The sequence below is a fragment of the Lepus europaeus genome, chromosome X (genome assembly GCF_033115175.1).
Source record: "Lepus europaeus isolate LE1 chromosome X, mLepTim1.pri, whole genome shotgun sequence".
In the NCBI taxonomy this organism is placed as follows: domain Eukaryota; kingdom Metazoa; phylum Chordata; class Mammalia; order Lagomorpha; family Leporidae; genus Lepus; species Lepus europaeus.
Window position 1 is genome coordinate 42,226,341 of NC_084850.1, and position 23,919 is coordinate 42,250,259.

Consider the following 23,919-nt stretch of genomic DNA (forward strand, 5'->3'; position numbering starts at 1 on the left):
TACCTAATCCTTTTCTCATCTGCTTTTCGGAGCTCCTCATCTCGCTGTAGAACACTCAGGATCAAATCCCTTTCCATCTCAGACAGAAAAGACAGGTCTAGTATCTCTGACATGACTTATTCTGTTGTTGTTGTTGTTGTTGTTGCTGTTCACTCTTCTTTCTTCAAAGCAACCAGACAAGGAGAGCACCAGAGTTGCCTGAAACAAGAGAACTAATTTCACACAAATGACTTACTCCAGAACAGGCTCACAGCCCTAGAACCTTTCAGTAGACTATAGGCTAAAGAGACAAACTAGAAGTATCAGATGTATTTGCACTCTGACCTCACCTGAATCATGCCCTGAAAATGAAAAGGGTTTTATTTTTCAAGAAGAAAAAAGCCATTTATGACTCTGGGAAAGGACTGGATCTTTCATTATAAGCATCTTATTCTGGAAAGAGCAAAGAACAATTGAGTTAAACTCCTCCTCCACCAAATGCATCCTCAACCATCCAATTTTTATTTCTTTAAATATGCTCAACTCCTAAGTCTATTAACCCAAATAATCAAGAAGCTGGTCCCCGTAGGAGAAGGGAAAAGCACAGGGGAACTCCTGTCAATTTAGGTCTACTTCTCATTCCTGATCAGCGTCCATGCTCCCAGGATTCAGTCAGCTTTCCACTACACTTCAAAAACTTTCACCACCTACTGCGCCACAAAGTTTTTATTGCACTCACACTACCTCAAGAAAGTCTGCCCCATTTCATAAACATTTGTCAAGCCCCACTAAATGAAAGGTATTGTGCAAAGTGCTTTGAATACAGAGCTTATTAAGACACAGTTCCCGGCACAGTGGGTTAAGCCACCACCTGTGCCACTGGCATCACATATGAGCACCAGTTCAAGTCCCAGGTGCTCCATTTCTGGTCCAGCAGTCTGTTAATGCCCCTAGGAAATCATCACAAGATGGCCCAAGTAATTGGGCCCCTGCCACTCACATGGTAGACCCAGATGGAGTTCAAGGCTCCTGACTCTGGCCTGGCCCAGTTCTGACTGTTACAGCCATTTGGGGAGTAAACTGGAGGATGAAAGATTCATATTCATTCTCTCTCTCTCTCTCTCTCTCTCTCTCTCTCTCTCTCTCTTAGCCTGTCTCTCTCTGTTGCTCTGCCTTTTAAATAAATAAACAAAAGATCTTTAAAAATATCCAAGAGGGGCCAGCGTTACTGCTCAGAGGTTAAGCTGTCACCTGCAATGCCAGAAATAGCAGTACATGATGGCTCACAAGCTTGGGCCCCTGCCACCCATTTAGGAGACCTGGATGGGATTCCTGGATCCTGGCTTCAGCCTTGCTCAATCCTAGCCCAATCCTTGCCATTGTGACCATTTAGAATGTTAACCAATGGATGGAAGATCAATCAATCAATCAATTGATCTCTCTCTCTCCCCCTCCCTCCCTCTCCCTCTCTCTGTAACTCTTTCAAATAAATACATAAATCTTTAAAAAATAGATATATCAAATGACCTATTTCATAAAGTATTTATTTCAACATTTGTATAGGCAAAGAGAAAGGCCTAGGAAAAAACCTATTATATACCATTGGTATCTCTTTGGGCAGAATTAGGATGGGGCAATTTTCACTTTTTATTTTATATAGTTCTGATTTGTTTTTACACGTCTTCCTTTTATATTTCAAAAAATACATTTCAAGGGACACAAGGAGATTATGGCAATAGTCCAAGCAACAAACAACCTAGATTACTAACTGTGCCTCTAATCACTTGGATGAGTGATCTTATTTCTGTTCCCTATGGTTTCTCATCCTCAAAATGATCTACCTCACAAAGTTGTCAAGAAAAATAATGTGTGTTAAAGGACCAATCACAATATCTGGAACACATGCTCGGATTACAAATACTTTTTGTGTCTGCTAAAATGATAAAGGTGTGAGCCAAGGCAGCAAAACCAAACACAGAATAGGTTTGAGAAGTAAAATTGACATAATGGAGTGACTGAGTGGAGAAGATGAAGAGGTGAAGTCGAAGATGTTTAGCCCTCCCAGGAACAAGAAATAGAAGAATCAGCCGGTAGACAAAGTGAGAAAGGAAACAGGGATTGTATTCCCCTTCCATGTTTTACCTTGAAACTAAACAACATCCTTTCAGGTTTTTTTTATGTTGTTTTACTAAATACAAGAAAGACAATAAAGAGCATAAAGAGGATAGCAAAGCATTACAGGTTCTTAAAACTTCAATGTTTTCAGGCCGGCGCTGTGGCTTAACAGGCTAATCCTCTGCCTTGCGGCGGCGGCACACCGGGTTCTAGTCCCGGTTGGGGTGCCGGATTCTATCCCGGTTGCCCCTCTTCCAGGACAGCTCTCTGCTATGGCCCGGGAAGGCAGTGGAGGATGGCCCAAGTGCTTGGGCCCTGCACCCGCATGGGAAACCAGGAGAAGCACCTGGCTCCTGGCTTCGGATCAGCGAGATGCGCCGGCCGCAGCGGCCATTGGAGGGTGAACCAACGGCAAAAAGGAAGACCTTTCTCTGTCTCTCTCTCTCTCTCTCTTACTATCCACTCTGCCTGTCAGAAAAAAAAAAAACTAACTTCAATGTTTTCTCAACGTGACTATTTCTTGGTCTTTATTGAACTATAAGAAGGTAATCATGTTTCACAGGCCCTTTATTAGATAATCTTCAGGAAGTCTTCTTAGTTCTTATCCTCAAGGAAAATATAGAAGAGTCCTGCAAAAAGTTCATGAAAATGCATATTATTGAAAAAACTATGAATAGATTTCAATATTTTTACCACAAAATAAACTTATCCTTTAACTCTATTTTCTGTGAACTTTTTGATGTACTCTTGTATACTTGCAATGGAAACAAGGACCTTTTCAATATCATCTCTGGCCCAGCACCTAACACATTATCTGGCAAATGGTGCCACATATGCTGCCAATATTGGTGAACACCATCACTGTCATCACCATTCCAACAGTTCCACATATTGAGATTTTCCTACAAGTCAAACAAGTACTTTGCATATACATAATGATTAATTTAATCCTCCCAACAACACTGAGGGTGAGTGACTATTACTATCCCCATTGTATTGATGAGGATTCAGGAGAGGTTAGCCTAATGTAACAGAAGAAACAGCAACTAAGAGAAGTTGCTGGGAGTGAAGCCTAGGCAATCTGATTCTAGAGCAGGATCATGATCCTAGGCAGGATCATGGCTAGGGCAGCTGTAAAATATTAAATAATCAAAGTACTGTGGAAATGAATTCTTAAATGTATAATTATGGATGAAGCACTGGAAAATCAGCAGTTCCTATATAAAAGAGATACAACTAGTTGCCTGGCAGCAAAACACCAAGCAGAGCACAGGCATACAGCAAATGAGACCAGCACCAGATTTGTTAGAAAACTGGCACTTATAGAGAGGCAGCACAGTCCTGTGATGAGAAAGGCACATTGGCACAATCATAAGACTAAGTAATATCAAAATCCAGGGAACTAAGAACATTTTGGGGAAATGAAGAGTACCATAAGAAAATGGAACTGCTAACATTATACACCTTTCCTTTATTTTTCATTCATGTACTTGACCAGCCAGAACTGCACCCTCCTGAATTCTTAAATTCAAGAATCCCCACTTTTCAACCACAACTCAGTCCCACTATACCTGTTTTTCAACTTCATCAAGACCACGGTCTCCTGAGCTTTCCATTTTCTCTTGGTCTACTCACTTCCTGCTGATTTATCTTGTCTTCCTATTCATCCTGGACTCCAGATGGCTTAATCTTTGAACCACTCTCATTAGTGTCTTTCATATCCATGTGCCCTCATCACTCTGCTACACTGTTCAAGTAAACCCCAAACCTGTACCAATGCTATAGCTTGCCTCATTTGCTCCCATACTCCAATGCTACACAACTCTTGGTCTACAATCTCAACTGGACTCTTGTTACCCATAAATCATGTTACTTGCATTTGTTAAGTTCCCTTACATAGTACCTTCAGGTTTTATTTTATTCTTTTAATTTTATTTATTTTTATGTATTTGAAAGGGAGAGTGAGAGTGAGAGATACAGGTCTTCTGTCTGCTGGTTAACTCCCAAAATGTGCGCAACAGCCAGGATTGGACCAGGCCAAAGGCAAGAATCTGGAACTCCATCCAGGTCTCCCACTTGGCTGGCAGGGACCCAAGCAGTTGAGCCATCACCTGCTGTCTCCCAGGTTGCACATTAGCAGAAAGTTGGATTGGAAGCAGAGGCAGGACTCAACCCCATGCACTCCAATATGACATGGACGTCCCAAAGGGTGGCTTAACCCACTGAGCCACAACGTTCATCCCAGGGTTTTATTTTAAGCCTTCAATTATCTCACATTCCCGCTTCCTTTCTCTCTAGTCCCATCATCGGACCTCATACTTGTAAAAACAATTTCTAAATATACAAACAATGAATGCTATCAGCTCCCTGCTTCCTCTCTCTCATCACTTAACAATCTGATTCCTTTCAGCACAGCTATATTCCACTCACACCCTCACCTTCTTCTGCAGGCTACTGCTGTTTCCAACAATAAATCTACTACCAGCCAGCCCACTGAGATAGGATCTTACAGAATCAGTAGTGGGGAGAAGAAAACAGAATATAAACAAAAATTAAAAGGCAAGGATGAAAAGCAAAGTGTAGAAAAAACTGAGACAAAGAAAAAACGAAAGGTAAGATAGTAAAAAGAAGTTCATTTTATATATCAATGAATACAAAACACATATTCAATCAAAACTCGCCCTTTAAAATATAGATGAACAGACCAGATAAAAGAAAAGAATACAGCTATATTCCATTTACAAAGGACACATATAAAACATAAATTCAAGAAAAGATTGAATGTAAAAATGATGGAAAAAGATATACCATGTAAATGCTATCCAAAAGAAAGTTGAGGTAGTTATATTAATATCTAAAACATTAAGATAATAAAAGCATTATAAAGGATAGAGAAAATCACTACATAGAGATAATAAACCTGTTTGCACTAATAAAACACCCCCTATATAAATGAAGGTTAACTGTAACTAAATTGAAAAATCAACCATTAAAATAAGAGGTAAATATCTCTTTAAATTACTGTTGTGATTAATAATTCAAGCAGATAAAACACTAGTAAAGAGGCCGTCACTGTGGCGCAGTAGGTTAATCCTCCGTGTGCAGCACCGGCATCCCATATGAGTGCCAGTTCTAGTCCTGGCTGCTCCTCTTCCCATCCAGCTCTCTGCTATGGCCTGAGAAAGCAGTGGAAGATGGCCCAAACACTTGGGCTCCTACACCTTTGTGGGAGACTTGTAAGAAGCTCCTGGTTCCTGACTGCTGGCTTCAGATTGGCTCAGCTCTGGCCATTGCGGCCATTTGGGGAGTGAACCAACAGATGGAAGGCTGTCTCTCCCTCTCATTATCTGTAACTCTACCTCTCAAATAAATAAATAAATAAAATCTTTAAAAAAATATTTTTGCTGTCTTAAATTTGTTGAGCACACTGGTACCCCTCTCTCTGCCAAATGTGAAGATAATAATACTTGTGTTCAAACTAGAAATTTCTCCCAAATATGATCTCCTTGAGGGCAGGTACTATAACTGAACCTCATACCCCCTGGAGCTTAGCGCAATGTCCGACACACAGGTTGAGTCTGATAAATGCTTAGTTAATGCCTTCACCCAGAAATCTACTTGTGTTTATATGTTTAAACTTATGCCCACAGAAGGGCTGGTGTTGTGGCCTAGTGGGTAAAGCCCCTGCCTGTGACACTGCCATCCCACATGGGGATCAGTTGAAGTCCCAGCTGCTCTACTTCCAATCTAGTTCCCTGCTAATGGCCTGGGGAAAGCAGCAGAAAGTGGCCCAAGTCCTTGGGCCCCTGCAGTTCATGTGGGAGACCTGGATGAGATGAAGCTCCTGGTTTTGGCCTGACTCAGTCCTGGCTGTTGTGGCTACTTGGGGAGTGAGCCAGTGGATGGAAGACCTGTTTTTCCCTCTCTCTTGAACTTTTTCGAATAAAATAAACAAACATTTAAACTTGTGGTCACAGAAACTGAAGAGTGGTAACAGAACTGAGAGAAAAATGTTTCCCTGAGGCAGTATGTGTGATGTGGTTAAAAGTTTGGACTGTGGAGACAAACTGCTTGAATCTGAATCTCAATTTACCTTTACTGTGTTACCTGGAACAAGCTACTAAACCTCTCAGTGTCTCAATTTTCTCATTTGTAAAATGAAGGTAATAATTGTACCTACCTTTAGAGTTTATTTTATAAAGATTAAATGAGTCTTTTGAATATGTAAAGGACTTAAAGTAATGGAAATATAGATAATGCTCTCCAAGTGTTTGCTATTTTAACTTTAGTAATGTGTATTCAAGCTTTCAGACTTTACTGTGGTCTGAGAAAATGACATTCATTTTCTTTTAAGGAATATAGATGAATTGTGAGTTAAACTGTGTCTAGACACCATTTAAAATGTGAAGGGCAGGACTATGCTGACAACCTGATACATGACAGAATTTCTGCAAAACTGACCCATGTTCAGGGTTAAAAGGCAGAACAAGTATTAAATTATTCTTCTAATCTTATAGGTAGTAATTATGTGATGCATTTGCAAAGAATTCTAATGATTTACTAGTCACATCTCACCAAAGTGATATGACAAAAGTATTTTACTGCTTGGGCTAAGGACAATAGACAATGTCAGTAAAACTTATACCTCACTGAATATGAAAAGTAAACCAGACACTCAAAGGATATATAAAAGTTCAACCAAAAAAATCCTGAATCTAACTCCTCTTATTAAGCAAATGGTGCTATGTTTTTCACAGAAACTGATCAGTAATGTAATAGCTACACTGCTGCATGCGGAATTCTGTATATTTTTGATCATACATATTTAGAATTAATTTAGGTATATCAAACAAAGAATGTGGTAGTGTTTACATTCTTGAAACATGAGAACTGAAATTGGACTACAAATTATAATTGATCATGATAATTAGAGATGATAAAAATGTCAGTGGACATGGGGCCAGCACTGTGGTATAGCAGGTAAAGCCATTGCCTACAATGCCAGCATCCCATATAGGCACTGGTTCAAGTCCCAGCTGCTCCACATCCGATCCAGCCCCCTGCTAATGTGCCTGAGAAGGCAGCAGAAGATAGCCCAAGTCCTTGGGACCCTGCCACCCATGTAGGAGACCCAGATGAAGCTCCTGGTTCCTGGTTTTGGAACAGCCCAGGTTCCAGACATTGTGGCTATTTGGGGAGTGAACCAGCAGATGGAAGATTCTCTTTCCTTCTCTCGCTCTGTGAACTCTGCCTTTCAAATAAATAAATCTTTTTTGAAAAAGAGGACAACATATAGAATAACAAGGAATGAATCTCTACCCTTCCTGAAACAAAAACAAAAACAAAAACAGACAAAATATATGAAACAGTCGTTTGAAGACATTGAACATCGGGAAATAAAGAGCTATGATCTCTGAGAGATGAGAAACAAATGAGGTAAGCCCTTTAAATTTCCCAGCTTACTGTTTGAGAGTTTCCAGGCCATGGCACAAAAAGGAAGAATCTAGGCAGAGCCAGGTAAGCTGAGGAGACAGAGCTGAGAGTCTAGGCAAACTCTGGTGTCTGGAGTTCAGAGGGCAGAGTACCTGAGAGAGCTTCCAGAGACCCTCAGACAATCTCCATCAAATATGCAGTGAATGACACATCAGTGCATGCTAAGCGCTGTGACGTAGCAGGTAAAGCTGCCACCTGCAGTGCCAGGATCCCATACGGGTGCCGGTTTGAGACTCAGCTGATCCACTTCTGATCCAGCTCTCTGATTTGGCCTGGGAAAGCAGTGTAAGATGGCCTGAGTCCTTGGGCCCCTGAACCTACATAGGAGACCTGGAAGAAGCTCCTGGCTCCTGGCTCCGGATCGGCACAGCTCCAGCCATTGCGGACAAATTGGGGAGTGAACCAGCAGATGGAAGACCTACCTCCCCCCTCCCCCGCCGCCCTCTCTCTGCCTCTCCTTCTCTCTGTGTGCAACTCTAACTTTCAAATAAATAACTCTTAAAAAAGAAAAAGTTTTAAATGGGCAAAATATATTAACAAACATATCACCAAAGAACTTATACAAATAGCAAATAACCACATGAAAAAAAGTTCATCAGCATTAATCATTAGGGAAATGCAGACTAAAACCACAATGAGATATCACTTTACACTTATCAGAATAGCTAAAATTAAAAATGTGCCAAATGTTGACCAGGCACTGAAACAACTGGAACTCTCATAAACTATAGTGGGAATGTAAAATGGTACAACTGCACTAGAAAATGGCTTAGGAGTTTCAAAAGTTAAACATACCTTTTCTATATGACTCAGCCTTTCCACCTCTACATATTTGCCCAAGAAAAGCAAAAGCATATGCCCATGCAAAGAATTGCATGTGAATGTTAACAAAAGCATTATTTGTAATAGGCAAGACCTATAAAAAATCCAAGTGTTCATTAACATGTGAACTAATAAATCGCGGTATATCTACAAATGGAATACCACTCCACAATGGAAAGGAATGAATACATAGCAACATGGATGGATTGTAAAATAATTATGCTGACTGAAATAAGCCAGGTAAAAAAAGAACATACATTGCATGATTTGACTTGTACAAAACTCTAGGAAATGCAAATCAATCTATAGTATCAGAAAATAGACAGTGGTTACCAGAAGATAGGGGAGGGGCAAGAGTACAGAGAAGGGGGGCCAGCGCGGTAGCGCGCTAGGTTAATCCTCTGCCTGCAGTGCCGGCATCCCATATGGGCGCCGGGTTCTAGTCCCGGCTGCTCCTCTTCCAGCCCAGCTCTCTGCTGTGGCCCGGGAGGGTGGTGGAGGATGGCCAAAGTGCTTGGGCCCCTACACCCACATGGGAAACCAGGAGAAAGCACCTGGCTCCTGGCTTTGGATCAGCACAGCGCCGGCTGTTGCGGCCATTTGGGGAATGAACCAACGGGAGGAAGACCTTTTTCCCTCTGTCTCTCTCTCTCACTGTCTGTAACTCCACCTGTCAAATAAATAAATAAAAATCTTTTTTTAAAAAAAAGAGTACAGAGAAGGGAAAGAAGGAAGGATTATTACATGGTACATGAAAACTGTTGAGGTGTCTTAGTCTATTTTGTACTACTAAAACAAAATATCATAGACTGGGTAGCTGATAAAGAACAGAGATTTGACTTATGATTCTAGAGACCAGGAACTACAAGACTTAGGGGCCACATCTAGAGAGAAGCTTCTTGCTGTGTCATCCCAATGTAGAGTGAGAGCAAGAGAGCCTATTTTGTTTTTATAACAAACCCACTCCCAACACCTCCCATTAGGCCTGAAGTCCTAACACTGTCATATTGAGGATTAAGTTTCAAACACATGCACTTTAGCAGATACATTTAAAACATAGCAGGAAGTAATGGACATGTTTACTATCTTGATTTTGGCAATGATTTCATGCATATATACAGATGTCAACATTTACTAAATTGTACTCTTGAAATACATATATTTTATTGTGTAACAATTTTATCTCAACAAAATTGTTTGGTAAAATTTTATGTTTAAAGGCAAGTAAACTTTCTACTTGTAATCATAAATTTTATAATTCCAGAATACTTAGAAGGCACTAGAAAACTTTAACTCAATTGAAACAGTAAAATATTTTATGTCATGCATTTTTTAAATAGACAACAAGCAATACAGAGTAAATTTGAAATGTTTCCATTATTATACAATTTTGTTGCCTAAAAGATATGTTTTACCATCCAACTCCTCCAAATGAAAAATTTTAGAGAGCATCGTGCAACTGTTAAAAATGTAAAAAAAAAAAAAAAAAAAGCACTGTGGTGTAGCATGGTGTAACAGGTAAAGCTACCCTCTGTGGTGCCAGCATCCCATATGGGCACTGATTTGAGTCCCAGATGCTCCACTTCTGATCCAGCTCCCTGCTAATGCAACTGAGAAAGCAGAAGATGGCTCAAGTCCTTGGGACTCTGCACCCACATGGGAGACCCAGAACAGGCTCCTGGCTTCTGATCAGCCCAGCTCCAGATGCTGTGGCCATTTGGAGAGTGAACCAGTGATGGAAGATCTCTCTCCCCATCTCCCTCTACCCCTGTAACTCTGCCTTTCTAATAAATAAATAAAACTTTTAAAAAATGTATAAAACTAACAAACAATATGCTCAGAGCAGGAAAGATGAAACAGCAACAAAATGTTTGCTAATTGATACCTGGAACTATCCTGAGTATGATTATTTAATAAATGCATCTAACAATGCACATCCTTCATTTTTAGATTTATGTATTTTGTGAGATATGTCATTAAAATCAAATATAAAAATAAACTGGAATCAAATCTTAAGTAACTGTAGCACAAATCACAATTTTATTTAAGTGAAACACACTTAACATCATGGCTCTTATCAAAATGAGAGCAAAGATTACTGCCCCATCAATAAATACTAAAATTAATTTTAATAGTGTTCATTTCCTCTATTATCCTCTCTAATTTCTACTTTTTGTGAATAGTTTCTAATATATTATAGTGATAACCATATAGCTTATAAATAAATATGCATATTGCAAAGGCGATCAAATTTTGGGTGATAGGGTAAGTGATAAAAAAAGTTGGGAAACCCTTTGCTTAAAGGAGGGTCAAGGGAAATTGTTCTTACAAAGTGCTGTATGTTTTCATGATTGTTCTTGCATAAAGAAATGACATGTTAATTAGGAAGGAATAAATCCTTCTTTAAATTTCCGAAGTATAGTTTATGGATTACAATGACTTTCCCCCCCATAATTTCCCTCCCACTCACACCCCCCCATCTCCCGCTCCCTCTCCCATTCCATTCACATCAAGATTCATTTTCAATTATCTTTATATACAGAAGATCGATTTAGTATATACTAAGTAAAGATTTCATCACTTTGCACCCACACAGAAACACAAAGTGTAAAATACTGTTTCAGGCCGGCGCCGTGGCTCAACAGGCTAATCCTCCGCCTTGCGGCGCCGGCACACCGGGTTCTAGTCCCGGTCGGGGCACCGATCCTGTCCCGGTTGCCCCTCTTCCAGGCCAGCTCTCTGCTGTGGCCAGGGAGTGCAGTGGAGGATAGCCCAAGTGTTTGGGCTCTGCACCCCATGGGAGACCAGGAGAAGCACCTGGCTCCTGCCATCGGAACAGCGCGGTGCGCAGGCCGCAGCGCGCTACCGCGGCGGCCATTGGAGGGTGAACCAACGGCAAAAGGAAGACCTTTCTCTCTATCTCTCTCTCTCTCACTGTCCACTCTGCATGTCAAAAATAAAAAAAAAATACTGTTTCAGTACTAGTTATAGCATTACTTCAATTTGGACAACACATTAAGGACAGATCCCACATGAGAAGTAGGTACATAGTGACTCCTGTTGTTGACTTAACAATTTGACACTCTTGTTTATGGCGTCAGTAATCTCCCTAGGCTCTAGTCATGAGTTGCCAAGGCTATGGGAAGCCTTTTGAGTTCGCCGACTTCGATCTTAAGGAATAAATCCTTCTGATGATTGTAAAGCAGTTCCCCTGAGATATGAGTTGTGCAGCACAATGAATAAGGATTCATGCTGTCATAAGGCACATTCCAAAGTGGACTGTAGTATTTGTGACTAAGACAATGACACTATCTGAAGCAGGCCAATCTAAAGCACTGTCAGAATTAATACCTATTATGCATGTGGGTTTCCAAAACACAAGTGAAGAAACACAGCTCTAAAGGATCGCAAAATCCAGCAGCCTCCCCATGGCACGGGGAGAGGGGAGACTTCAGCTATTTTATAACTTAAAGGCAAAAGAGAGTTAGTTTTAGAACATGAAAAATTGAGATCAAGTCCAGGTTATGCGGTGAGTCTGCAGAATTTAAAGAAAAAATAAACCTCCACATAGGAAAGGAAGCTTCCCAGGAGGCAGGGCCTCCTGAAACCCTCTTGTCTGGATCCAGCCATCTACGCACAAAGACAGTAGACGATAACATCTTATTGGTAACATCTGAGTGAGCATGCAATATTGCTTACAGTCAATAAAATGTTTGCACTGTAATGCTGTGTTGGTTATTGCATCAATTTTCCTTTTCAATTTTAGGGTACTTTTCCTAGAAAACTATAAATATGTTTATTAAAATGTTATCTTAGATATCTAGTCCACACTACTAAAACAATCTCAATGTAAGCTCAAATTGCAAAGCTGCTAAGCCTGCCTTCTCAGAAGCTCCACAGTTCCTTTTGGATACAAACCCCTATAATCACCCCCCACACACATACCCAGGCCCATTGGGCTCCTGGATTAAGTAACAAAAATGTATCTGGCCCCGAGTTTCCTCTGTGAGATCTCAGTGTGCTATCGTGGTAAAGTTATCTTTGAATGCTTGCATGGTTTCAGGCCTTCAAAATCCTACCTCTTTCCCTGGCCTGGAGTTCTAAATTCTGCACTATTTACAGAATTCTCCACTAGTTACAAGAGTCTACTACGTGCTAAGTGCTGTGTTAGCTATTTAAGGATAAAATAAAACGCAGTCCATGCCCACAAAGAGCTCACCATCTAGTGAAGGAGATACTTAAGTAGTTAATCATAAAAGAACATGGCAAGCAAAGAAATATACACACGGGTTATTATGAAACTACCAAGGAGAAGCATCTGATTCAGCTTGGAGAAAGGGAACCAGAAAGAGGATATCCAGCAGTAGTACATGAACTGATTACAATTAGTGTGCATCAGTTAGTGAACCAGGAGAAAGAGCACTTTCCAGGCAGAGTGCACAGCATTTACAAAAAGCAGGAGGCATACAGCACCATGCTATGGGCAAGCAGTGCAGTGATGCTGAGAGAGAAGCTAAGGCAGGATGTAGAAGAGGCAGGCAGGGATTACACCATGTCGGGCAGGCAGTAGCTTGCTATGCCATACTCAGAAACATGGCTAGTTAGCTTGTGACAAAAGGAACCAGCAACAAGTTTGAGGTAAGGCAAGGACTTGTTAGAGTATTCTGATAGTTAAACACAATACAGATTTGATGAGGCTGTGGCATAAATCCCGGGGGAAGATGATAAGCGCTAACAGGAAAGGTCAGGAGATGCAGAGGGACGCAGTGAAGACGTAACTTTAAGGTAAAATCTTCAGGACCTGTGAGTGTTCTACTCATATAACACAGGGACAGCCTCTTCTATTAGGGCATGGAGTTCTGATGCACCAGATTTCTAATTAAAGACAGAATAGCATAGAATGGTATTGAAAACTGGATCTGGGGTCAGGTTTCGCGGATTCAAAATGCAGCTTCGTTACTTTTTAGCTGTATGAACTTGGGGCAGTTTTTGAATCTCAGTTCTCCATCTGCAAAAACAAACGGTGATTAACAATCGGATTTCTTGCCTAGGGCTACGAGGATTCAACTGCGTAGCATGAGTAAAAGGCAGAGCATAGTGCCTGGCCTAGAGGAAGAACTCAGTATTGGTAGATGTTTAGTTTTCATAATTATTAACCATATGCTTTGGAAAAATATATGAGCATATGGCTGTTTTGACATCTTTCTATGAAATTTGAGAAATCTAATCAGTATTCTTGCCCAGATGGAAAGTCGCCACACTTCTCCACATGGAGGTAGGCTGACAAGCATAAATATTAAGTCAATGTTAGTAATTAGATACGATCAGTTTAAAAGATATTTATTTATACACTGTTCCAGACAGGATTTAAAGTGACTTACAAAGATACATAAAACATAACAGAAGAGCATAATTTAAAAAAAAATAGGATCAAAAAGACAAAAAACAAGAATGGGGACAAAGTGGAGGAGTCAGAATCAAAGCTCCCAAACCAAAGTGCAACTGGGGTTTCTCAGTGGTGAGCTGGGGTCTTAACCCCCATGAGCCCATCCATGAAGCATGTCTGTTGCTCACTGGGTCTATTCTCAAAACCTTTATGGTAGCAAAGCTGTATTTTATTTTTTTCTAACAATAATAAATTTGTAATTAGCTCTCGATTTTACAAGTTTTTTTTTTTTTGACAGGCAGACTGGACAGTGAGAGAGAGAGAGACAGAGAAAGGTCTTCCTTTACCATTGGTTCACCCTCCAATGGCCGCCGCGGTTGGCGCACTGCAGCCGTTGCAACGTGCTGATCCGATGGCAGGAGCCAGGTGCTTATCCTGGTCTCCCATGGGGTACAGGGCCCAAGCACTTGGGCCATCCTCCACTGCACTCCCTGGCCAAAGCAGAGAGCTGGCCTGGAAGAGGGAAAACCGGGACAGAATCCGGCGCCCCAAGCAGGACTAGAACCAGGTGTGCCGGCACCACAAGGCGGAGGATTAGCCTATTGAGGCGCGGCGCCGGCCTTACAAGCTTCTGATTTGTGTTTTGCACTAAGCTTATGGTACCTTACAATCTTCTTCAACAAAAGTGGGGTTTATATGTGCTGAGGCATTTTGCAGATTTAGCTCCATTTAAAATACCCACAAACGAATGAAAGTGAAGGTGAAGATGATGATGATAGCTAACCCTTCTATAATGCTTACTACGGAGTCAGCACTTTTCTAAGCACTTTTTACATATGATAGTTATTTGCTCTTCACAATCACACTATAAAGAAGCACCATATTATGTCCACTTTATAAAGGAGAAAAGTAAGGCAGAGATGGAGCAAATAAGTTGCTCAAGATCACACACCCTCTGAGTCTAATTTTGGGACCCAGGCAGCCTAGCTCCAGACTCTGAGCTTATTCATTATGCTATACTGTCTCTTCATATTCTAGCAATCTTGCCCTATATGGAAATATTTAGAAAAAGGTACATCTTAACCTCAAGAACTTGAGACGGGTTGTTTAGTTTAATACTCAGCTAAGAACAGGTCAACGATTGAGAGTCCTTTTCTGGTTTATTTTCCTAGCCCCCAACCTTCTTCTCTTCACACAAGAAAGGACCCATTCTCCTCATCCTTTGGACATCTCGTTCCAAAGGATTGCAGAAGCAAAATGGCGAAAAGTAAAGGGGAATAACTGGGCTCTTGGAATCACTGTGGAGACAACTTCTTCTGGATGGAATCCTCATGATTACCTTTGAATTCCATAAAAATTGATAAACGGTTTAATGAAATTCCCACTCAAAACAATATATATTTCTCCAAAATAAGTACCAGAAAGGAGCTGGATATCTTTGTAATTTTTTTTTTTTGACAGGCAGAGTGGATAGTGAGAGAGAGAGAGACAGAGAGAAAGGTCTTCCTTTTTGCCGTTGGTTCACCCTCCAATGGCTGCTGTGGCCAGCGCATCTCGCTGATCCGAAGCCAGGAGCCAGGTGCTTCTCCTGGTCTCCCATGCGGGTGCAGGGCCCAAGGACTTGGGCCATCCTCCACTGCCTTCCCGGGCCATAGCAGAGAGCTGGCCTGGAAGAGGGGCAACTGGGATAGAATCCGGCACCCCAACCGGGACTAGAACCCGGTGTGCCAGCGCAGCAAGGCGGAGGATTAGCCTGTTAAGCCATGGCGCCAGCCAGGAGCTGGATATCTTAACACATACAAGGGCAGTTTAAAAACTTAATGAAAAATATCAGTTAAGAAAAAACTACGCACAGATTTCAAAAACTTCTGTGCCAAAATAAATATAACTTTTCATCCCATTTTCCATTAACTTTTTTATAAAAAGATTTATTTATTTATTTGAAAGGCAGAGTCACAGACAGAGAGAGGGTTAGACAGAGAGAGGGCTTCCATCTGCTGGTTCACTCCCCAAATGGCCACAATGGATCTCCCATATCTCCCATGTGGGGGCAGGGGTCCAAGCACTTGGGCCATCTTTCACTGCTTTCCCAGGCCATAAGCAGAGAGCTGGATTGGAGGAGGAGCAGCTGGGACTAGAACCAGTGCCCATATGGGATGCCAGCGCTGCAGGTGGAGGCACAGCCTACTGCGCCACTGGCCCTGAGGGTTTGTCTTTTAAACTTGTTTCTAACAGAATTAAAGCCATGGTAGAGGCCTTCCCAAGGTCAGAAGGGAAACGAGGAGAGGAGAGGAGAGGGGAGGGGAGGGGAGGGGAGGGGAGGGGAGGAATCTGTCCTAGGAATGAAATGCAGTTGTTACCTGCTTGCCTGTGAAGTTACTATCTGCTTGGGTTCCTGCTTGTTAGCACCAAGCGATGGTGTTAACGCTTGCTGGACAGTATGTGTGTAAGAAAAAAAAATCATCAGTAACTATGTATAAATGCACAGTATTGCATCAATTCCTGTGGCTGCCATGTAACATTAGACTAGCCAATCAAATGTATGCATGTAGCCATATAAGGGAGACAAAGAAGCTAAAACCATATATAAGGAAATACCCCTTTGTTCGAGGTTCAGGCATTTGGATATGAATCCAATTGAGCCTTATGCAGGCATAATCATAATTATAATCATAATCACAATAAAAGATAACTTCCTGTTAAAGGCCTTGATGTCTCATCTCTTTACGCAAATCCCGCTACACCACAACGCCAGTCCCTCCATGAACTTTTTAAAGTTCCCTCATACATTTCTCCTACAGAATGGTTGTTTTGGATACATAAAAATATGGTTTAATTATTTTCATAATTTCACACTTTTTTCCTGCTCTTTACCAATTCCAAGAATCTTAAGGTCAATAATCACAGAGGCAGATTTCCAGAAATGTGGTACATGGAAGTATAAAATATCACAAAAGTGAGACCAAGTGTCCAAACACTCTACCTGACAACCAAGGAAATACATATATTAAGACAAATCCCATTTGGCTTTCCACCTTTCAAAATCTAAATGAGAATCTTCCTTTTACATTAACCATGCAGGCTACAAGAGTCCCATGAGGTTGATGGATGAAGGATGGCCAGTTTATCTTCTTCTTTGTAAAGGTCCCTTTCCCTAACAGGGAAAAAGCTTAAATCCACAACTAAAAGAATGGAATGCTTTACAAACATTGGTCTATTATATGCATAAAACATTTTTCAAAACTCTTCTGAGAGCCAGTCTGGTGTTGTTTTTCAATAAACCTCATTACCACACAGAACACCATTACCTCTCCTAAGTCAACAAGCTTTGATAAAGCACCACCCCCCGCAGAGAAGACCTCTTCTCCTGCCAGGACCACAGATGGTGGGGATTTCTAAACTGAACTCTAGCTAGCATCTGCCTCTTTCTTGCAGCCCACGTCACCTAAAAATCACCTATGCAGTCCCCTTAAATGAGAAATCATGATGTATCATGACTAATCTGGCCCAGGTTCACACATAACCGTGATTTCATGCATCTGGTTTCTTTTTAATTTTAGGGAGGCTGTGATCTAGCAATGGCCACAGAAACATTCAACACAATCAAATAACCTGTAGTTGAACTTAAATTGAGCTGTATATGTGGCAGATAACTTTAAAGTGTTATTTAAGGCATAGGAGACATTAAATGCTATTTTCCTTCAAATAAAATAATAAATATATATCAGTATATATATAAAAGGCAATTTAAAATAGTAACTTCCTGCAAGCCCCCTTTCCCTAACTGCTTAACCATAATTACTTTACACATTACATCAAATCCCTAGAGCAAAATTAGTACATGTAGTATCAACATCTGGTCTACAGCTAGAAGCAGTGTCCTAATATTTTTAAAAAGAATATAAAACATTAAAGCCACTAAAATGTTCAAATTAGATCTGTATTAAGTTTATATTCAACACTGACATAATTCATGAAAGTATTTTAATAAGTTCTAAGGGGAAAGGAGTATGAAATCTCATAATTCACTCAGTATAACTTAACATAAAACAAAGTACTCAAGCCCAGCATTGTGGCATTGTGGGCTGAGCGGTTCCCTGAGACACTGGCATCCCATATAGGCACAGGTTCGAGTCCCAGCTGTTCCACTTCTGATCCAGCTCCCTGCTGATGCACCTGGGAAAGAAGTGAAAGATGGTTCATGTACTTGAGCTCCTGCCACCTACATGAGAGACCTGGATGAAGTTCCTGGCTCCTGGATTCAGCCTGGCCCAGCCCCAGCCATTGTGGCCATTTGGGGAGTGAACCAGTGGATAGAAGATGGCGCTCTCTCTCTGTCTGTCTCTCTGTAACTCTGCCTTTGAAATAAGATAAATATTTTTTTTAAAAAAAAGCAAAGTACTTGGGGCCAGCGCTGTAGCGTAGTGGGCAAAGCCACCGCCTACAGTCAGCATCCCATATGGGTGCTGGTTCTAGTCCTGGCTGCTCCACTTCTGATCCAGCTCTCTGCTAGGTCTGGGAAAGCAGTAGAAGATGGCCCAAGTCTTTGGGCTCCTGCCCCTGCACCTCTGGCTCAGCCAGAGGAAGCTCCTGGCTCCTGGCTTCAGATCGGTGCAGCTCTGGCTGTTGTGGCCATCTGGGGAGTGAACCAGCAGATGGAAGACCTTTCTCTCTCTCTCTCTGCCTCTCCTCTCTCTGTGTAACTCTGACTTTCAAAAAAATAAATAAATCTTAAAAAAAAAAAAAGCAAAGTACGCAAAACATCTAGAGGGACTTCCCTAGCACCATATAAGTAAATATTTGATCGTGGAAGTATTATTATTTCTAAATAGAACGACATAAGTAGGAATCAGCATATCAATGAAGATGCTCTTTTATTTTATAAAAATATATAACCTTCCCCACTAGATTGTCAGATGTATGACAAGAGGATTTTTTTTTTCGCTCATCTCTAAAACTTCAGTGCCTAAAATGCTGCCTGGCCTATAACATGCATACAATATATATTTGTTGAATGAATAAGCTGACATGAAGAATATTATGAATCATATTCATTCAAGCCTAAGGACTTAATCATCCAGGACTTCACCTTTGAGATCATTCATTCACTTCTCCTTTCTGACCACAACTTCCCATCCCTCCAGCCTGTTTACTCAATGACCTCCCCAGCTGCATATCTAGTTTCTGATCTCATGAGTGGTAAGTGGGCTTCCAGTAGACCCTTCTACTTTCACCCTGTCATTTGCTTTCTGTGTTCACTGCTTTCCTAGACAGTTGGATTGTATTATTTCAACTGGATTCTTCTCAATATCCTCCACAAGACGTAATTTAATTGCAAATATCTGATTTAAAATGTAACCCTTCTAAGCCCAACTCTTGTGCTTTATACCTGCAGGAGGACTTATGAGATCTACTAGAGAAAGAAAATCACATTCTGGTAGATGATTATCCATATGAATTCTTGGTCATTAAGCTTACTACAACACTGCCTGGCACTGCAACTATGCTTCCCTGATCCTAGCTTGCTCTCCTGTTCTCCACAACACCTCTTTAAATCTTTTTGAAATACCTCAAATATCCAACCTAAACCTTATCCTATCCAAACCTGGCCTTAGAGGCTGGCCTTACCTCATATACCAGAGAAATATACATGACATCAGACATGTTCCTCCTGCTAAATCTATAAACCCATTTTCATCCATACCTATTCAGGATAACTCTCTACCTCATCTGGATCCTCTCCCATCCGGCATAAGGACTCTGCCCTATACGGCCTGTGCTCTGTCAAGTATCCTCTCCTTCCTATCAGTTTTTAAAGACACTGAAGTCCCTCCTGAAATAAAATATTCCCTGGATTTCAACCCCTCTCTGGATACTACTCTTTCTCTGCTCTTATCTAAGGAGTTCTCCATATTCACTTCCCTCACTTCATCATCACCCCAATCATTTCTCAATCTAGCATAGTGTAGCTTTCTGCCCCACAATCCCCTTAAATCACTCTAAGGTCACCAAGAACCTCCTAAATCCAAAGGGCAGTTCTTGTTCTTTATCTTCCCAGATCTCTCTGAGTCTTTAGCACCACAGACCACTTATTGATGGACTGATTCCATCTTGAAAAATTTATTCTACTGATATTTAAGTAGATTCACAAATATGTATCATGAATATGCTCAATGTCTGAAAAAGCAAAAAGAAATTAAAGAACACAGCAACAGGAAATGGATTAGTTAATGGTCTATACACATAATGGAATAGTGTGTTACTGTTAAAAATATTGGGGGCCAGCGTTGTGGCATAGTAGGCTAAGTCTCCGCCTGCAGCGCCAGCATCCCATATGGTCACTGGTTCTTGTCCCGGCTGCTCCTTTACTGATCTAGCTCCCTGCTAATGTGCCAAGTGCTTGGGCCCTTGCACCAGTATGGGAGACCCAGAAGAAGCTCCTGGCTCTGGCTTCAGATCTGTGGCCATTTGGGGAATGAACCAGTAGATGGAAGAACTTTCTCACTCTCTTTCTCTCTGTAACTCTATGTCTCAAAGAAATAAATTTTTTTAAAAAATATATAGAGACAGTTCGGGGCCGGCGCTGTGGCATAGCGAGTAAAGCCACTGCCTGCACTGCCGGCGTCCCATTTGCACACCGGTTCGAGTCCCAGCTGCTCCATTTCTGATCCAGCTCTCTGCTGTTGCCTGGGAAAGCAGTGGAAGATGTCCCAAGTCCTTGGGCCCCTGCATCCGCATGGAAGATCTGGAGGAGGCTCCTGGCTCCTGATTTCTGATCAGTGCAGCTCCAGCCATTGCAGCCAACTGGGGAGTGAACTAGCAGATGGAAGACCTCTCTATCTGCCTCTCCTCTGTGTAACTCTGAATTTCAAATAAATAAATAAACATTTAAAAAATATATAGAGTGGGGGCTGGCGCTGTGGCGCAGCGGTTTAATGTCCTGGCCTGAGGCGCCAGCATCCCATATGGGCGCAGGTTCGAGACCTGGCTGCCCCACTTCTGATCTGGTTCTCTGCTGTGGCCTTGGAAAGCAGTGGAAGATGGCCCAAGTCCTTGGGCCCCTGCACCTGCGTGGGAGACCTGGAGGAGGCTCCTGGCTCTTGGCTTTGGATCAGCGCAGCTCCTGCCGTTGTGGCCATCTGGGGAGTGAACCGGTGGATGGAGGATCTCTCTCTCTCTGCCTCTCCTTTCTCTGTATAACTCTTTCAAATAAATAAATAAATAAATCTTTTAAAAAATATAGAGAGGTAGTTCTAGATATACTGGGACTGACAGCTTGCCATAGCATATCAAGTAAACAAAAATACCCTGCAAAACATGATTCCACTTACTTTTTTACATGTAAGTGTAAACAGATTGGATGGATAGATGGATGGATGGAAATATCTTATACAAGCATGGAAAAATGTCTGGAAAGAGATATAAATTTAAGATTGTTACTTCTGGGAAATGAGATAAGCAGAGAATAGAAGACTTATATGTTAATTTTATTGTGACAAGTAATAAACATATAGTTATATTCCTGAACACACCAATATTTCCAAACTAGGTAAAAAAGAAGTTTAAAGGAAACCAAATAGGAATGGTCATAGGGACTTGCAAAAAACTTTTTAGGTTCTCCAGAGCAAAGGGAGGTGGGAGAAAAATGTGGTTAATGGTTTCAAACATGGAAAGAGAGACCTACTCAAAACAAGGTTAGATTAGTATCCAATAGAGACCATGAACAGATCACTCTTAAAGGAGGAGAATTAAATGGCCAATACATATGAGAAAACAATTTTCATGCTTACTGGCAATAAAGAGTTTTTATGTTTGCTTATTGAATCAGCCAAATTTTAGAAAAATAACATTCACTTTTTAAAAAGAGGATGTAAGAGATGCTCTTATTCTTTGTTGGTAAAATGTAAACTGGCAAAACCTGTTAGAAAGCAATGTGACAGTTTGATACCTAGAAAATTGCACTTCAGTGGCTGGTGTGGGGCAGCAGGTTAAGCCACCACTTGTGACGTCAGCATCCCATATTGGAGTGCTGGTTTTGTTTGAGTCCTGGTTGCTCTACTTCCCATCCAGCATCTGGCTAATGTGCCTGGAAAGGCAGTGGAAGATGGCCCAAATGTCTGGACCCTTGGCACCTATGTGGAAAACCCAGATGGAGCTCCTGGCTCCTACCTGGCCCAGCCCTGGCTATTGCAGCCATTGTGGGGAGTTAACCAGCAGATGGAAAATCTCTCTCTCTCCCTCTCTTTCCCTCCATCCCTCCCTCCCTCCTTCCTTCCTTCTCCCCCTCTCCATCCTCCCTATCCCTCTCCCTCCTCTCTTCTCCCTTTCAAATAAATAAATCTTTTTTAAAAAATAGAAACAGCATAGATAGCATGAAATTTCTCCATCTCTTAAAACTGACACAGATTCAAGTTTAAGGTAGGTTTAATCACAAATATGAAAGCCACAATAGTCCCTAATTTCAACTACTCTTCTGACAGAACCAAAAACATCCTACCCTCTCATATCTCTGTCACAGCCCCCCAAGAAAAATCCCCCAAACTAGAACATTCACACTCTGTTTCTATACATGGGCTGAAGAGAACTGCTGGGGAGAATGGATACCAAGGTCTGTGACTTGAGGCAGACACAAATTCAAGTTATCCAAGCCTCTTATTATTTTTTAAAGATTTATTTATTTATTTATTTGAAAGGCAGAGTTACAGAGAAGCAGAGGCAGAGAGAGAGAGAGAAAGAAAGAGAGAGAGAGATAGAGAGAGAGAGAGAGAAAGGTCTGCATCTGCTGGTTCACTCCCCAGATGGCCACAACAGCTGGAGCTGTGCCAATTCAAAGCTAGGAGCCAGGAGCCAGGAGCCAGGAGCCAGGAGCTTCTTTCGGGTCTCCCACACAGGTGCAAGGGCCCAAGGACTTGAGCCATCTTCTACTGCTTTCCCAGGCCATAGCACAGAACGGGATAGGAAGTGGAACAGCCAGACTCGAACCAGCACCCATATGGGATGCTGGCCCTGCAGGCAGCAGCTGTACCAGCTACACCACAGTGCCGGCCCTGTCTCTTATTACTTTTTTGGTTCATTTTTCTCCAACTTTATGGAAGTATAGTTGAGACCGCAATGGTACTTTAAAAAGTTTGTGGTAGCCCTTGTCTAGACTGTTGAGGAACAACTTACTATTTTATTCCTTTTAGTATTTTTGTTGGTGGTGGTGGTGGTGTTGTTGCTCTGTTTGTTCTACATAAGACCACAGGTTGAACTCTGTAATCAATGCACAATCATTCTTGGGCGTTTAAAATTAACAGAAAAGTGATCTCTGTTAAACATGGGAGTGGGAATAAGAGAGGGAGGAGATATATAGGTTGGCACATGCTCACTCGGACTTACCTCCAATGGTGGAACTAGAAATGTGCCAGGGGATTTCAACTCAATCTTACCAAGGAGGCAGGTACCAATGCCAGCGCACTTGGTAAAGTGATAAGTATAAATACACAACCGATCAAAAAGATAGGGTATGTGTCGAAGAGATTTCACAAATTTGCGTAAGCAAATAATGAAGGATAGAATTAAAAGGGAGAGAATGATCCTGCGGAGGAAGCAGGACACACAGCAGACTCATAGAATGGCAAATGCCCAAAACAGCACTCCTGCCTCAGAATCAACCCTTGGGGCATTCGGATCTGGCTAAAAGGTCCATGAGAGTCTCACAGGCATGGAAAGCCATGACACGGTGGCAAAAAACAATCTAAATGAAAGGCCCTGGTGAACAAGACCCCAGCAGAAGGAACAGGCCATCAAGGAGAGAGGCGCCTTTCTCTGAAGGGAGGAAGGAACCTCTACTGTGACACGGCCTTGACTGAACAAGTTCAGAGTCAGTGAACTCAAGGGACTTCCATAGCCTAGAGAGCTCATAGCAAGAGTCTTGGGTGATTGCGGACGTCATAAATAAGAGTGCCAATTGTTAAATCAACAACGGGAGTCACTGGGTACATGCTCCCCACGTAGGATCTCTGTCCTATGAAACTTAAAAACACTACTAGTCGAACAGTACCCTATACCTTGTGCGGTTGTGTGAGTGCAGCCTGTTAAAATCCTTGCTTAGTATATACTAAGTTGATCTTCAGTATATGAAG

The 23,919-nt window shown here is 41.6% G+C and overlaps 1 protein-coding gene and 1 pseudogene across 2 annotated transcripts in view; one reads left to right on the forward strand and one right to left on the reverse strand.

The window, feature by feature from the left end:
• Window positions 1-23,919, reverse strand: part of SYTL4 (synaptotagmin like 4) — a 58,393-nt gene that overhangs the window by 26,734 nt on the left and 7,740 nt on the right. For both annotated transcript variants that reach the window (XM_062183521.1, XM_062183522.1), the window contains exon 2: window positions 4-198. In XM_062183521.1, the coding sequence (XP_062039505.1) occupies window positions 4-113 (110 nt within the window). In that variant the 5' untranslated portion in view covers window positions 114-198. The remainder of the gene's footprint in view (window positions 1-3; window positions 199-23,919) is intronic.
• Window positions 2,916-23,919, forward strand: part of LOC133752570 (origin recognition complex subunit 6-like) — a 55,612-nt pseudogene continuing 34,608 nt past the window's right edge.